The following is a 16502-nucleotide window of genomic DNA, read 5'->3' on the forward strand; positions in this document are numbered from 1 at the left end:
CGAGCTAGCAGAGAAGAAGCGCATTCAGCAGCAGATAGCGTTTAGAGAGGAGAAGAGGAGAGAACTAGAGGAGCTTAGGCAGCAGATAGAGGCGCTAGAAGTTAGACTTAGGCGAAGAGATATGGCGCGCCCGCAGCTTCCCCTCACCCTGCAGCCCCACTTGCCTGCCTTTGACGAATCAAATATGTCCACCTGGTTCGAGATAGCTAAAACCACATACGATCGGTATGAGTATGCAGCAGCAGACTTACCCATTTATATCCAGAACTACCTCCCTGCATATATGAGAGCAGCCCACCTAGAAAATAAAGATAGGCCCTGGGCGGAGTATGTCAGAGAGATGACCAACAGGTTCCAGACCAAGGTCACTTATGAGACAGTGCAGGAGGCACTTGCCACCATGAAAAGAAAGGATGGAGAGACGTGGCGTGCCTTCATAAACAGGTGCAGTAGCATAGCAGATAGGGCCAACCCACCCATCCCCCTTGCTAGTCTCATTGACTGGTTAGTTAAGCTCTTGCCAAAATCAGTGAAGTGGCAGATGCAAGGTAGAACCTTTGCAAATGTGAAGGACTTTATAGAGCTCACAGAGGAGATGATTAGATTCCAGCGAATCCATGACCCAGAGGGAGAGATATCAGGTGCGGGAAAACAGGTCTTGATAGTCGAAAGTGAGGGCGTCAAAGAACAGTCACTAGCAGACGAGGCAAAGGCAGAAAAAGCAGCCTTAAAGAGAGAGATAGAGCTCCTACAGCAGGTCAGGAAAGTAGAAGAAGAGAAGGCAGAACTTACATGCCTCCTCAATAAGGCCCAATCAGGACTAGAAGCTCGCAGAGATAATGGTAATAATAACAGAGGGCGCGGTAACTGGAGAAACTACAATGGGAATAGGCAGTACCAAGGGAATAGGCATTATCAGGGTTTCAATTATCAGGGCTTCAACTATCAGGGCTACCCCAACCCTAACTTCCAGCCGCCCCCCAACTTTATTAATGCACAGGCATACCAAAATAATATGGGCTACCAGCCGCAGCAAGGCTACAGCTCTGGTCAGGGCTACCAGCCCAACATGGGTTACCAGAATAATGGGAACTTCCAAAATAACCAAGGCCTTAAGTACCCCCAGTATGAAGAGAACTCGCGCTACAATGCTCAAACTCAAGCATACGTTAGCCAGCGTGGCAATGGGGGCAACTTCAGGGGACGCGGTAGAAATGATGGTGCAAGCAAAAAGATTACTTGCAATATCTGTGGCAAATATGGCCACGCTGCATTTGAATGCCGAAGCCAGTCGAATTTTCGACAATAAATCAGAAGGAATGTTATCGGATCGCTGTGGAGAATAATTTGTTTAGAGATAGGATTATTAATGATAAGAACTTTCAGCTAATTATGGTGCCAAGGGATGGCAACTGTTTCTATAGCTGTCTGAGTGAAGTGTTTTATGGTAATATTAAGGCTAATATACTACTTAGAAAATTAGTGGCCAAGTACGTTAAGGTGAATTATGAGCATTATAAAGGTAGAGTAGCAGTAGAGGAAAGTGAGAACTACTTTGAGCAACATGCCTGGACAGAAGAGATGGCAGGAAAAGCAGAAATCCAGGCTGCAGCAGATTACTTTAAAGTAGCAATTAGGATTAAGCATGGGGAGCAAATAGATAAGTACCGTCCAGAGGGTAACCCAAACCTGTACGTGGCCTTATGCCAACGAGATGCCACTGGGCACCTCGACCCCCTACTCCCAGTAGAGATATTCAATGCTAGGTATGACGAGAAACTCAAGTTAGCCAACGTAGAGAGGGAGGCTCGGCAAGCCGCTGTACCGAGTGGCGGTAATGACCTCCACGTGGGCCCGGTCAACGCTCCTGAGGTGAAAGAACAGAGCAGATCGAAGGCAGACAATCCCACGGTGAGTCTCCAGACGCGATCAGGCACGGACACCGTCGCGACGATCGGAAATCCGAAGCCGCGATCGAGTGCAGAAATCAACGTCCGTTATGGACACCCAGACGGTAGTCTCCTGGGAACAGAACATAAGGTCATTAGTCATGGAAAATCTGCCGAGGAAACGGTAGAGACAGGAGGTAGAGAGGGAGCTAGACAGACAGGAAGGGAGAGACACGACACCGGTCAAAACACTGGTGAGCGGTCTCTGGCACGTCTGGAAATGACCAGACCTACCAACGTCAGGTGCGACGATCAGCAATATGACACCCAGACAGCCGGGATCGAATGTCGGCGCGACGAAAATGGAGAACCCAGACCGATGCGTCCGGTGGCCCGAGCAGATCCGCGAGGTAGGGGTGAGTCAGACCACGACTCAGGTGACGACTCCGCACTAGGATCAATGCGCTCCGGAAATGCACCTCCAAATGCGACCCAACACCGACCGGGGGAGATAGTGCCCCCAGGTGGTGACGCGTTCGTATGCTCATGTTGCTACGACAACGAGGACCTGGAGGAGTTAAAGAGTATTAGTTGGGAGAAGCCAATAAGAATTGCAGAGAAAGGTAATTGCTTCCCCATAGATGTTATGGTTAATGGTAGAAGGATGATAGGGCAGATAGATGTTGGTGCTGAGTGCTCACTGATAAGAGAGATGGACTGGATAAAGGAAGAAAATGTTGAGGCAATTAGAGCAGTAGTAGAAAAGGAAGGGAAAGTAGAGCCAGTACTAGGCATTTTCAATATAGAACTAAAGTTATCATCCACCATCGTGTCGTCACTCCCTGTGCTGGTAGCTAATCTACCAGAGGGCGTTGAACTCGTGTTGGGAAGAAACTTCCTGCGCAAGTTCAAGGCCCGGTACCTCCCTAGACTAGAGGCTTATGTAGCAAGGCGAGGCAAAGAATATGTAGTCAAAACAAAGGCAAAAACAGATTGGGAAGAATGGGAGGTCCTGACAGTGTCAGAGGACTTCAACAGATTATTTAAGGTTATGGTTGAAGTAGATGGTCACCCACTGGAAACAGTGCTTGACCTGGGAGCAGTACGGTCGATTATTAACAGTAAATATTGCACTAATAAGTCAAAATTACAGCCAGTTAAGATAAAGTTGAGGACAGCTAATGATAGCTTCCTCCCCGTACATGGCATCTATAAGGCAGCATTAAGAATAAATAACTTCATAGTGCATCACCACATCATCTCAGCTGATCTACCAGCTGACGTGTGTATGCTGTTAGGAAACGATTTCTTAGCCAAGTACCAAGCAGAGATTTCATGGAAAACAGAGACTCTCACCCTTAATATAGGATCTATTGAAATAACAGCAGAAAGGATGAAAAGTACGGATGAGAAGGGAAGTGGAGGAACAGTAGGTGTTAACTCTGTGGACAGTCCCAAAGAGAGGGACGTGATAGAGTTATATAGCACCAGGACAGTCAGCATCGACCCAGGAGTATACCAGATGATAGACGTCAAGGTAAGCAACGAGATATTACCAGCAATCATTTCTCCTTGTGTTGTCAACGAGAACCTTGAAGTGTCGACAGTCGAGTGTCTAATGCGGGAATGTTCCGCTATCCCAGTATTTAATTGTAGTGAGATCACCATTAGGATCCCCAAAGGCACCAAAGTAGGGTGCATTAAACCTGAAAATCAAAAATTAGAAAGTTCAAATTTAACTTCAGCCACCCTAGCAGAGATAGCATATGCCGTTAAAAATAACTTCCTAGTCCTAGAAGGGATGGAAAATGACTCACCTTGTCTTGATTGCCTTATGGCAGATGAATCAAAAGAGGATTCCATACCCTCCCTTGACGGAGCAGATATTACCGAGGAACAGAAGGAAGAGGTTAGGGTTGTATGCAGGAAATATCAGAGTGTTTTCTCCGCTCATATGCGACCCAACGCTCCAATCCCCAACTTCCTCGGCCACCTAGAAAGAACAAATCAGGGAACGATCTACAGAAGGCAGTGGCCATTATCAGCAAAGCAAAAAGATATCGCTAGAAAAGAGATAGAAAAGTTTTTAGAGGTAGGAGTCCTAGAAGAGGAGGAGTCCATCGTTAAGTTGCCACTGTTCGTTGTGGAGAAACGAGGCTCCACCGCTGATAACCCGACAGGTCGGTTATTGTTTGATTGTCGTGCTCTCAATAAAGTACTAGTTAAACCCCAACTGAGAAGCTTCACAGTAGCTGACATCCTGTCATACTGTTCAGACAAGAGTTTATTATGTACTCTTGATATCAACCACTTCTTTTTCAATATTGCTCTAACTGAAGAAAGTAAACAACTGTTAGGATTTACCTTTGAGAATCGCTCACTTAGATGGGCTCGAGCACCACAAGGCTGCTCACTTAGTCCTCAGCTGTCAATAACAGCGCTCAATAAAATCATGTCTAACCTCAAAATAGCCTATTATGTAGATGATATCATTCTTGGAGGCAAAGACTTCCAATCACTGCTAGCACTGTTAGAAGAAGTACTCAACAGGCTCGACAAGTCAAACCTCTGCATACACCCCAAAAAGGCCACCCTATTTAGAAAGGAACTAGGTATTATAGGACTAAAAGTTAGGGCCGGGGAATATGTAATGCCTAACCCAGATAGGTTTAAACCGCTGTTAGCATTAAAAGACCCCAAAAATGCTACACAACTCAAATCAGTACTTTGTTTCTTCTCCTACTATAGGAGATGGATTAAATCATTTGCAGTACGCACCCAGAGATACCAAGAGATGTGTAATGAAAAGATACCCTTTGAATGGAAAGAAGAAGATAGGAAGGAAATAGAGGAGATGTATAATTACCTCCTTAGCAATGCAACTCTTGCATTATTCCATGAGGATAGACCAACAAAATTACATTGTGATGCTTCGAATCATTCCCTCGGAGCATTCCTTGCCCAACGCAATGGTAACTTATACAAGCCCATTGCCTACTTTAGTGCACCCATTAAAGGAACTAAATTAGCATGGTCAGCGTACCATAAGGAGTGTTTAGCACTCTATGAGTCTGTAAAATATTTCGAAAATGAACTCAGATTATTAAAGAAATTCACTGTGGTGACTGACTGTTCAAGTCTCAGACACCTACTCACCATGGAAGCACCAAAGAGTCCATTTGATAAATTCATCAGCTTTCTGTCAAATTTTGAGTTTGACTTTGAAGTAGTTAGATCAGAAGCAAATAAAGTTCCAGACAGTCTATCTCGACTGACCCCACCAACGGAGTCTAAAGAGAGTGTTCAAATTCCAGAATCGCTGATAACACCACTTAGGGAGAACGGCGAGAAACCTGTAAAAGAAATAGAGCTGAAACTCAAAAATGCGGAGAAAGAAATTGTTGTACGCACCAGGAAATTACCAGTGTATTGCCTACCTGATGGAAGAGAGGTAGTAGACGTTGATTATGTAGAGGTCAGTAATAAGCCAATTGTGTCCTTCAGAGGGGAATATGCATTCCTCTCAAACTTCTACCCAGTGACGATTTCCTATGAATCCATTGAATATCCTTCAGTCGAACATGCATTTCAGGCATCAAAAACCCATGAAAAAGTAATGAAAATTCTCATTAGTAACACATCAAACCCTAGAAGAGCAAAAAATATTGGAAAATCAATTACGATTAGGTCTGATTGGGAAGCAACTAAAGATAGGGTTATGTTGGAGTTGTTGCTTTTAAAATTCAAGAAAGGCTCCGAACTCGAGTCTAAGCTACTCGAGACTGGAGAGAGGGAAATTATTGAGTATAATCATTGGTGTGACATGTACTGGGGTACGTGTTACTGTAATATACACCAGGAATATACTGGGGAAAATGTGCTAGGAAAATTACTAGGTATGATTAGGGACTTCAAAAGGAACTGTTACAATATGGAACCAACTAACGATGATAAAGAGAATATAATACTTGCAGTAACGACAAGGTCGCGTAGAAACGCCCCGGAGAGAGACGAAAGAGAAAATAATCAACAAGTAGAAGATGAGAGAGAGAGAGAGCTTCTTAGAGTTATTTGGCCTCTTATCGAGAAGTCGGCCAGGAGTATCGAGAGAGTCCGAGAGGCCGTGAAACCGGCGGCGCGGAAATTGAAGTGGAAAAACGGTGGCGGGAGATGGGGGGTGCCGCGGCCGCGCCCGCGGCGGATCCGAGGCAGGGGCGTTCGGGCTAGCCCGCGCCCCGCCGTCGCCTAGGACCGGCGAGGATCCGGAGGCTTCGTCTTACGCCCCCGCCGAGAGGGCGAAGGCGAGGAGGCAGCCTGCGAGAGGCCACCTATGGCAGCGAGCAGAGAGAGGAGCGGCCCAATGAGATGTTGAATGCTGCTGCCAGACAAGCCGGTGCCGAGGCCGCGCTTCAGCGAAGTACCGCCCCGTGGCGGAGGTGGGGCCTGGGGCGAGGCCCGTGGGGTGGCCGTGCACCGCCGTGAAGATGCCCGGTGATCTCGCGCGCCGCAATTGGCGCACAAGGGTTGTTGGAGGCGCTGGTCACAGTCTTTGCTGCGGTGTGCCCCTGCACACATCCTGCAGACGGCCGAGGCCACACAGGAATCGGACTTATGCCCCCACCGTTGACATTGGAAACACTGGGGCGGAACGTCAGGTCGCCGTCGGCGGGAATGCTGACGACGAGTGCCCGGCGGCTGGTCGCCGGGACGGCGGGAGGCTGCGTCCGGAGTAGTGACAGGGGCTGCGTCCGTCTGGGTGGCGTGTGACGCCTGGGTGCGGTAGCAGCGAGCGACCGGCGAGAAGGGGGGGCGTGGCGGCGTGCGGTCACCCGGGACCACGTCGTCGAGGTCCACCTGGACCGGGATGCGGTACTCGGGCTGGCCCCGTACGGCAGGGACGAGGCACAGGCCCTGGGCAGCCAGGTCGTCCGCCATCTGCGGCGACATGAGGACCCGGCTGGAGTGTTCGTCGGGGAGCTGGACGATCTGGACGCCGGGCAGCGCACCGAGTTGACTCTTGAGGAAATGTGCAGAGAAGTGCAGCACCAAGGAAGGGGCGCGCACTTTGTACCACCGAAACACAGGTTCGGCGGGCACATGTCGGGGGGGCAGCGGATCATAGTTGCTGGAAAAGTCACTGTGTCCGAGCCCCTGCGGCTGCGTCGCCGTGACGAAAGCCGCAATGAAAGCCGATGTGACCCGGTCGCACAGGGACAGGGAACACACAGCGGTCAAGCAGATCTGGGGGTAGTCGGCATCGGTGACGACGTCGCACCTGAGCGCGTCCCGGCCGGTGAGTCCACCACGGAGCGAGTGCCGGAGCTGGTCGGCGCACTTCGCGATGTCAACAGCGTCCAAGGGGCTGGTGGGCCAGACCTGCAGAAACACAAGTGGACTGGCAGAGTCCAGAGGCTTGGGCTTCTTAGTTGTCGAGGTAGACCGGTCCCCTGACTCGTTGCGGCGCCGGCGCGCCGTGTGGGACACTCGATCGGGCATCGCGACACGAGAGCAGCTGTGCGCACGTCCGTACGGCTCGGCGGTCCAGAGCCAAGTCACAAGTAGAAGATAATAATATCGATCAGGGAAATAGTGAAGTGGAAACTCCACTCCCCAATGGCGGACGGTCTGTGGCAGAGGCCTCCGACACGGGGGAGGACAGGAGTAAGGATGAGAAATTCGATGAGAAGCCGTTGGCAGAGGGGAGACCGAGTGCAGCGGATGAGAATCTTACCGAGCGGGAACTAGGAGAGGAAAAGAAAACAGAAGGAGACGAGATCAAGAGTTGGAATAGTGTCGATTTAAATAATGACTCAGTGATTAAATCATTCACTGACAACTATTATTTTCTATCTAATTACGCTCCCTCTAAGTTTAAGTTAGGCGGAGAAGAGTTTCAATCAGTGGAAGACGCATTAAATACAAAGGGATTTCGCTTCACTGAGCTAACCTATGTCACAAAGCAGAACGAAGATGTTTCTGCTTTGGATAAACTTAGAGAAAAACTAAAAGCAGTAACGAGGAAATCAGCTATGGAATTCCTAGTGAAGTGTTTGAATGCCAAGTTCAAAGATAACGTGAATTTACAGGAGAAACTCCTCGGAACAGAAGGAAAACTCCTAGTATATTGCAATAATTATTGCGATAACTTCTTAGGATTATGTAGATGTACTAAGTGTAGTGTAGGTACAAGGCCACTTAATTTTCTAGGTGTAGAATTAATGAAGATTAGGTATAAACTGATCAAAGAGAGAGACTTGAGGAAGAAAGCGGAATGTTCGGAGAGCATTCCAGTAATTAAGAAACTGATAGAATATCAGAGGTGTGACCCCGACTTAATGAAAATAATTGAAACTTTCAATAGAGAGGGGAAACCTACCAAGGGGACGGAGAAGATAAAAGGGAGACCAAAATATGCCATCAAGAGAGGATTACTGGTAACAAACACTAAAATACCAAGGACAGTTATCCCAGCAGTACTGTTACCAACAGTACTTAAATCATTCCACTCCCTGGTAGGGCATTCGGGACGAGATGTTCTGTCATTAGCAATTAAAAAGTTCTATTACCATAAAAACTTAGACGATAAGATTAGAGAATTTGTAAACTCCTGTACACTATGTCAGGAGTACAAACCATCCAAAGAGAGGTATGGTTTGCTACGCCGTAGAGTAACTAACGAAATTTTCCACAGCTTAACTTCTGATTTTTGTCATATTTCTAGTAAGGCTTTGTTCAAATATTGCCTATTAATTACTGATAATTTTTCTAACCTTACTTACTTGTATCCATGTGCCAATGCAGACCAGAAATGCCTTCAGGAAGGACTCAATGACTTCTTCAGTAGGTTTGGACGAGCAAGATACCTGTCCATAGACGCAGGTCCCCAATCAAAGTCCAAAGAATTTCTAGAGTATGCTAAAAAGGAAGGATTCCAGATAGTTACAGCTGCATCTGGGGCACACCTTAGTATAGGTAGAGTAGAGTCCCACGTTAAAAAGCTAGTTTCAGTGTTGAGGTTCCTGGTAGATAATAAGACAACTAGATTAGCAAGGTGGCATGAACTGATTCAAGTAATACAGTTCTACCTGAATAATTGCCCACAAATAGCAACTAATGGACTATCCCCAAATGAAATAGTCTATGGTAGAACACTAGACACACCACTCACCATCAAAACAACGCTGCCAATGAAGAATACAATTCACTCAAGACTAAAATTGTTGGAGGAAGTAAGGAAGAAAATTAAAGAAGCCAGAGATAAAGCATTCCAAAGATACTCCAAATATTATAATAAGAACAGGAAAAATGTAGTGTTCAAGAAAAATGAGAAAGTGTTTGTGAAATTTGAAAAGAAAGCAAGTACGGCAAACCCAAGCAAATTTCAGAAATTTTACAGGGAAGCAACTATTAAGAAAAGAATCTCAAAACTCATCTATCTTGTGACACTTCGTCATAAAAACGGAGTGTTATGGAGGAGGCAATGCCATGTTTCACACCTCAAAAAGGCTCATGCAAGGCCAGATTATTTAAAGGAAGAAAATGCAATCGTGCTGTTCGTTTGTAGGGATGGATTTCAGATTCCATCGCCACCAATTGAAACGTAAATAAAGACTAACTATTGTAATGACCCAAATATTGCCATCAAAATGCATTAAAAAATCTAAGGTAGTATGATATACTGGTATAGACTTCACAACTGTAGGTTAAGAGAGGAAAAAGACTGAGGTACCGATTAGTTAAGCATTAGAGTAAGTTGAGGGTGAGTTGTGAAGTAGAGACCACTATTCATGGAATAAAATATTACAAAGAAATGAAGAATAAATATAATTTGATAAAGTGAATAATCCAAATGAATCACACATCATAGCCGCGAGAGGCATGATGCAGAAGTCAGGTTTTACTTTGTAGAATCTTTTGTGCGCACAACGGGTAGACCTAGTAATTTAGATCTAGCTTCACTAGACTTTATTCAGAGAGGGACTACTTGGGCTTCTATGAGTTCAACAAATACTTGCAAAATAATATAGGAAAAATAAATATAGAGAGTTTGAAAAGTCCTTAGACTTGCGATACTTTGAAAAACAAAACAGGTTAGGAAACCTGAGAGTAGAAAGAGAATTAATAAATAATCGACTTCCGATAATACCGCATCACGATGGCAATAATTTTAAGGATGAAAATAGAAAACGAATCGAAAAATTATAAATTGTATGCTCGAATAAATCACCAATATAGGAGATGAACGGCGATAAAGATTGGATTGCAAAGACTCAGTTAGATATGAAATGGCTAGCAGCGCGGCGTCCAGCCTCTGCCTCTCGGCAGATCATGGCGTCAGCCGCGTGACCTTGAACGGCCCCACCGCAAGTGCATATTGCGCGGCACGGTCAAATTACTCAAAGAATTTTCAGCAACTCTATTAGTTAGTGAAAAATGGAATAGATGAAGAAAAGCAACTAGGAAAGAAACTAGTACGAAAAAGAATGCAAGCAACCCTTACTCATCAGCAAACCAAATGTAGAAATTCTTCAAGTTTTTCACCTTTCAGTACTTCATCGATGTAGGGTGGAACTCCAATGGAGCAATCTACGCTACCCATCACCCATCATCCGTCACCCATCACCTGCGATTTCATGTATTTACGCGGACAACTCGGGTTGTGGTTAAGACTCAGGATGTGTGTGAACAATAAATATGACTATACACCTTATGATTGTATTTCGCGATGTAAAAACTCAAAATCACAAGTGATGGGTGACAGATGATGGGTGATGGGTAGCGTGGATTGCTCCATTGGAGATCCACCTGTAGATAATTTCTTGGGTCCCAGTCATAACGGTTACGTCAAGTCTAGAAATTACGAACGCAGCACGCTAATCCAGGACCCCTCCCCAGAGGAGAGAGGCCGGTACACCGGAGCAAAGTCCGTAAAAACTCCTGTGATGAGGTCAAAAATCAACACAAGAATTCTTACCGACCGACAGCAAATCCCCAACCCAGGATCTGGCTGCTTGTATCAGAAACGCTGCCGCCACGAGTGGGACAGCCTAGATGGCGCAAGCGGCCAGATAATGAGCAAGGACCGGTGTACCGGAGTAGAGAAAGAAATGAGTTCCGCACGAGGTCGAGTGATGGCTGGTAGCGGACCTGGACTCCAACCAAGCAGGGGAGCCCAGAGAAGGGAAAAAATATTTAACCCGCTACGTCAAGCTGACGCTTCTGCAATGACGAGAGAAAGAAGATAGCAATAATAGAGTTAACCAGGCGAGATAGGAAAAGAAAGGTAATAGCCATGAGGCAAAAGAAAAAGAAAATGGACGATATGCTTACGGGTGACCAGCCACGACCCGAACCCGCACGGAACTGATGCTGCAAAGCATGACCCACGCAGCGGTACCTCAACGTCCGCGCAAATATTGTGTTAACGTCAGCATTTCCCGACCGCTTTGCAGAGGCACGGCGTAATGCGCATCCACAAAAAGTAATCCCTTCAGAACCTAATGATCTTGCAGTGTAAATGTACTATCTTGGAATTATAAAACTATGTGTGTCAGATATCTAGTAAGTTCTAGTATAGTGAACGTGACGCGCCCCGCTTCCTTTAAAAGCCCGGCGCGAAAGTCACGGCATAATAGATATAGCGCCATACACGGCGGAGTAGATTGGCGAAAGTCACGGCCAGTGTGAGTAGCGTGAGCCGTGCAAATAACGAATGCATTATTCCGCTCATACTGAAAATAACGTGCAACTAGGGCACCTCCACTTACGAGTAGTGAAATGATTAGAATAATTAGTTATTATAATTGCTTTGAAATGGTTGACAGTAGAAAGGGAACTAGTGTAGGAAGAGCATTAGTTATAATTGAGCGATGAGTAGCGGTCAAGAGCAAAAGAATCAGTTGGCCATATAGGTAAAGAGAAATAGAAACGGAAATTGTACTGATATTTATTACTAGAGACGATATTGTAAATCCATTGAAGAAAAAATAATAACTAGAAAATATACCCCTAGTCCAAACTAAAATATAGCCAAAAACTATACCTCAAAAAGAAAACTACAATATAAGGAGAATTACTAATGCCGATGAGCCATAAACTCCTCCCCCGTTAGAAATGGGGCACGACACTCATAACACACGTGGAGAGCGTTGATAAGCACCAGATTGGTATGAGCGCACACCCCCCGGTGTCTCAGAAAAGATTTGGCATAAGAATACCCCTTATTACAATAAGAACACCGGTATCTACGAGGGCGAGACCCACTAAGCAGTGCAGCTAGTGCCTCACTCTTGAAAAAATGCTCACCGACATGAGCATGAAAAGCGCTGAGGGATAAAAACTCAGCGCCACAATATTCATAAGACCTAAATACCAAATCATCACACACCAAGGCCTTGTGTACCTGGTGAAAGTGGTACACAAGAGCAAAGACTGAGGATGTTGAAAAGGGACACCCATCTAATTTGCACTCCCTAATAGGATGGCTTAGGGTAGAATGCTGACGGAAATGCCCCCTCAGCATATCCTCAGTAGAACAGGTGTACGAACAATACAGGCACCTCAAATAATCATATTGCGATGGTTGTTCAACGACAGGAGTGCCTAAATAAAAGAATTGTAAAAGTTAGAAAGATTAAACCTTTAAAGTAAAGCAGAGCTAAGTGAAATTTACCTACATGTACCCAGGTGCTCAACCTCAGAATCACTAGATGTTGAGGATTCCATAGAGGAATCCATAGCCTCAGCATCCTCTGGAAAATAAATGTATTATAAGGATCAAAAAAAAAAAAAAAAAAAAAAAAAAAAAAAAAAAAAAAAAAAAAAAAGGGAAAATAGGAATAAATAGTAGATACCAGTTGAGTCGTCATCTGACGCGTTCCACTCGTCCAAAGTGATGTAGCCATCGCTTTCGTCAGTAGCATCTAGTTCATCAATTAGCTTGAATTCCTCCATTTCAATGTCCAAGCAATGATCATCCCCATGCAGGCTGGCCGTTGACTCCGAATGAGTAGGTGTGTGAGGGCGCCAGAGCACAGGAGAGCCCAGCTCCCTCTTAATCACTGGACCGGATTGGCACTCAAACTCCATTACAGAGCAGCAAGATAGAGCAATAGAACTGAGAGAAAATGAGAGAGTTGGAAATCAATAATCACCATAGGTAGCAGATCAAAATCCATAGAAAACCACTTAAGACCATCAGAATAAAACTCACCACGAAAGAAACGACCGAACGCACACACGAGAGGGACGCTAATGGGTCGGCGACCCAGCATCCCCAAGAGGAGCCGACAGAAATTGCTGAGTCGGTGAAAGTTGAGATCCAAACGAGACCGTTTGATCGCGCCCTTCCAATCGGGCATCCAACGTAAAAGACTAAATTATAGATAGATGCGTAATATCCGCGATTTATGTTAAACCCCTATTAAATGATCCGACTAGAATTTTAATACCTCACTAAATAGCATTAGAATGGATTACCGTGTGCAAGAGCACTAATAGACTCGAGAAAAGAGAATGAAATGAGTACCAAAATAAGTATTAGAAAGTGTAGGTTGGCAATACCTCCGGCCACTAGGTCCGTGAGAGACGACCAACTAAAAGGCGGTGGTAACCAAGGAAACCAGGAGGAAATAAAGATAACCTAGCTGTCATGTCTCCCGTCAGACCTCCTCTTATGTTTCAATAAATTTCCCTATAGCTACCTCATGTTGATTCCTTCTCTACCTCAAAACTAAATAAAGAAACTGTAAATTCTATCTAACCTGCTGACCTATATTCTTGTTTCAATTTCACACTTCGAAATGGAGTTGATGTGTTCCTGCTTGTTTTTGCATACTTAACCATTTCTTTTCATTTTCAGGAGAAAGACTGCACCCAAACCTAAAAATGCAGATCATCAATGTTCAAGGCGATATACTTAATTGCCCAGACTATATGTCAATCGCGCATTGTGTTAGTGTAGACGGACGGATGGGCGCTGGACTTGCCAGAACCCTACAAAATGTCTATAATCTTCGGAATCAATTTTTGGAAGCGCCACGGGGCGTCGGGTATGCAGTCGCCCTACGTAGGGGCTCTAAATTCATCGTCCAGCTAGTCACAAAGGAACGGTATTTTCACCTGCCCACTATCTACGACTTTGAGGAGAGTATCGTTAACCTCCGTAGATTCATTGAATTTAACAATATTAAAGAAATTGCAGTCCCGCAACTAGGCTCTGGCCTAGATAAATTGAACCCGAACGATGTCGTCGAGGTCTTGGAGAGAGTGCTGTATGACATGCCCTTGACAGTCTACATGCACTTCCTTTAATTGTTTTAAATTTATTGTCATACTCCACCCGGTAGTCAGCGACTTAATATTAAGCCTCTATATTTTATTTTTACAGGATGGGCGTGCAAACCGGAGCTCTGTACCCCCAAGGGGAAACTATCAGTAAATTATGGGTTATAGCCCTCAGTATTGTCTCACTCCAACAGGTGGTCGCTTTCAAATCACCTGTTGTAGTTACTGAGACAAAAGGAGTCCAAATTAATCTTGCAGAATCTAGGGTTGCAATGGGGACCCTCCAACTGGATTTTAAAGTTAACCTACCCTCAGTTCACTTTGAGATGAATATCACAGATGAAGTTTGTACGCCCAGCCTAACTCAAAAAATGTATAAGTCATGCAAAATCCTAGTCGACATAGATCGTATGTCACACAAAATTCTGTTAGAACTTCAAAATGTTTTCCAATCGACCGAAAATCTGGCGTCGCTTAAGAATAAGAGAACCAAACGAGGACTGATACCAATCTTGGGAAGGATCCTCGGTTGGCTAACAGGTTTGGCCACTGAATCAAATTTAAATACTGTTGTTAATAAAGTTAATACGCTGGCTGAGGGGGCGCAGGCATTAGCCGCGTCACATAACAACCTAGTCCAGAGCACAGCAGCAAATTTTGAAAAATTAAGGGACCATCAGGAAAAACTAGAAGGCAATATGCGAGACTTTGCGGGTAAATTTAACGAAATTGTAGACATCATAGGTCAGAAAATAATGCCCGACATGGATGTAATGGCGTTAAAAACAGCCGGTACCGCTACTATTATGAATAAAATCAATATTCTCCAAACTCACCTGCTCGCTCTGAAATCCATTTACGACAAATGTAAAAGCAAAATGCTCCCAAAACTTGTGGTTCCCGAAACACGTCTAAAAGAGGCACTCCTGAAAAATAGCGGACGTCTTGACGAATACGCGTTAGAATTACTTTTCGGACTAGAATCCATTGACTTGTATTATGAAATGGAAACAGCGTCTTGTAAATTAATAACTAATGAAACTTTAGGAATTACCCTACATGTACCTCTGAGAGACGCCAGATCGAGCTTTCATGTCATTGAAATCAAACCAATTAAGTTTTTATTAGATGGAAAAACCTGCCAAATTATGGAAAAAACTGTCAGAGTAGCTACTGATGGCGTAGTAGTGAAGGAACTCTCTAGTACTAAACCTAACGATCTCGATGTATACTTACTCCCTAGACATAATTCAGGTACTGAATTATCCAATTGTATTCATAGACTGCTCACTCATTCGGATGTCGAAAATATCGCGGACTCTTGTGACCTGCATTGCATTGATACCACCGAATCGACTGTCCAGATATTAGCATTAAATAAGTACTCTATCCTGAATCCGGGATCACCACTTTCTGTAATTTGTGGTAATAAATTAGTAGAAACTATTGAAATTAATACCAATGGGAGAGTCGAAATCGACCTACCCTGCCCTTGCTCGGTGCAAGAAAACACCGGATCCAGGAAGGTACTAATAGAAGCAATTCGCACATGTAATATCAACCTTAAGACTACCAATAGCACTGTTAAAATAACCATGGATTGGGCTTCGGAAAAATTCGAACCTGTAAGACTATTCACTACAGATATAGATATTGAGCATATGAAAATGCAAAATATGACCCTACCAAAAATTTCACTTACTAAAATAGAAAAGCTAAAAAGTAGTCTAGAGACTTGGAAAAATATCCCTACGTTCGGTAGCGGATGGTTTGAAATTTTCCTGTGGATTCTCATAATCAGTGTCCTGTTAATCATAGCATATTTTTACCTAAGGTCTCAATTTACCTGGTTCGCCATTGAAAGTTGCTGGAGGAAAGCAGAACTTAGCTCCCCGGTGACCATAACGGCGTCACCTAGCTTCACGCCCAGGCGACGCCCTACTACTAAGCCTAGGCGCATGCCTCGGGCAGGTACTCATGAAAGTACAGTAATATAAAAAGAAAAAATAATGTGTCTAATGCTCTCCTTTCTCTTAATATTTGTTTTAGCGTAGGGACCGCTGGGTGGCGCTCCATTGGTGACCAGCTTCCGTATGACCCAACTCCAGATCGGAAGGAATTGATGTCACCTGACCTTCTGAGCAAGTAACGACGAGGGCGTCGCTATGAGTTGCTACGTGGACATGTCCCCCTATGTCTATGTCCATACTGGTGGACCATGCTTATGTTAGGGCAATTTATTATCAATTTAAATCCTAATTGATAAAAGAAGAAAATGAGCACCAACTCTATGTGCCAATACTTAAAATTAAAAGAAGATAAGATAAA

At 44.6% G+C, this 16502-nt stretch overlaps 2 protein-coding genes across 2 annotated transcripts; both read right to left on the bottom strand.

Annotated features, from left to right (window-relative positions):
- Positions 1-1778: 1778 nt before the first annotated feature.
- On the bottom strand, positions 1779-3861 carry LOC127749743 (uncharacterized). Its single transcript, XM_052269229.1, has 4 exons — positions 3707-3861; positions 3446-3595; positions 2184-2457; positions 1779-2022 (listed from the first exon to the last, which is right to left on the bottom strand). Exons 1-3 carry the CDS (start codon positions 3750-3752, stop codon positions 2189-2191), a joined length of 465 nt encoding a protein of 154 aa, XP_052125189.1. The 5' UTR covers positions 3753-3861; the 3' UTR covers positions 1779-2022; positions 2184-2188.
- Positions 3862-11835: 7974 nt separating this feature from the next.
- LOC127749742 (zinc finger protein 57-like) lies at positions 11836-12879 on the bottom strand. Its single transcript, XM_052269228.1, has 3 exons — positions 12743-12879; positions 12566-12640; positions 11836-12491 (listed from the first exon to the last, which is right to left on the bottom strand). The coding sequence occupies exons 1-3, from the start codon at positions 12840-12842 to the stop codon at positions 11965-11967; spliced, it is 702 nt and encodes a 233-aa protein (XP_052125188.1). The 5' UTR covers positions 12843-12879; the 3' UTR covers positions 11836-11964.
- Positions 12880-16502: the final 3623 nt, after the last annotated feature.

This window comes from Frankliniella occidentalis, unplaced genomic scaffold (genome assembly GCF_000697945.3).
Source record: "Frankliniella occidentalis isolate FOCC.00 unplaced genomic scaffold, Focc_3.1 Scaffold86, whole genome shotgun sequence".
Classification (NCBI taxonomy): Eukaryota; Metazoa; Arthropoda; class Insecta; order Thysanoptera; family Thripidae; genus Frankliniella; species Frankliniella occidentalis.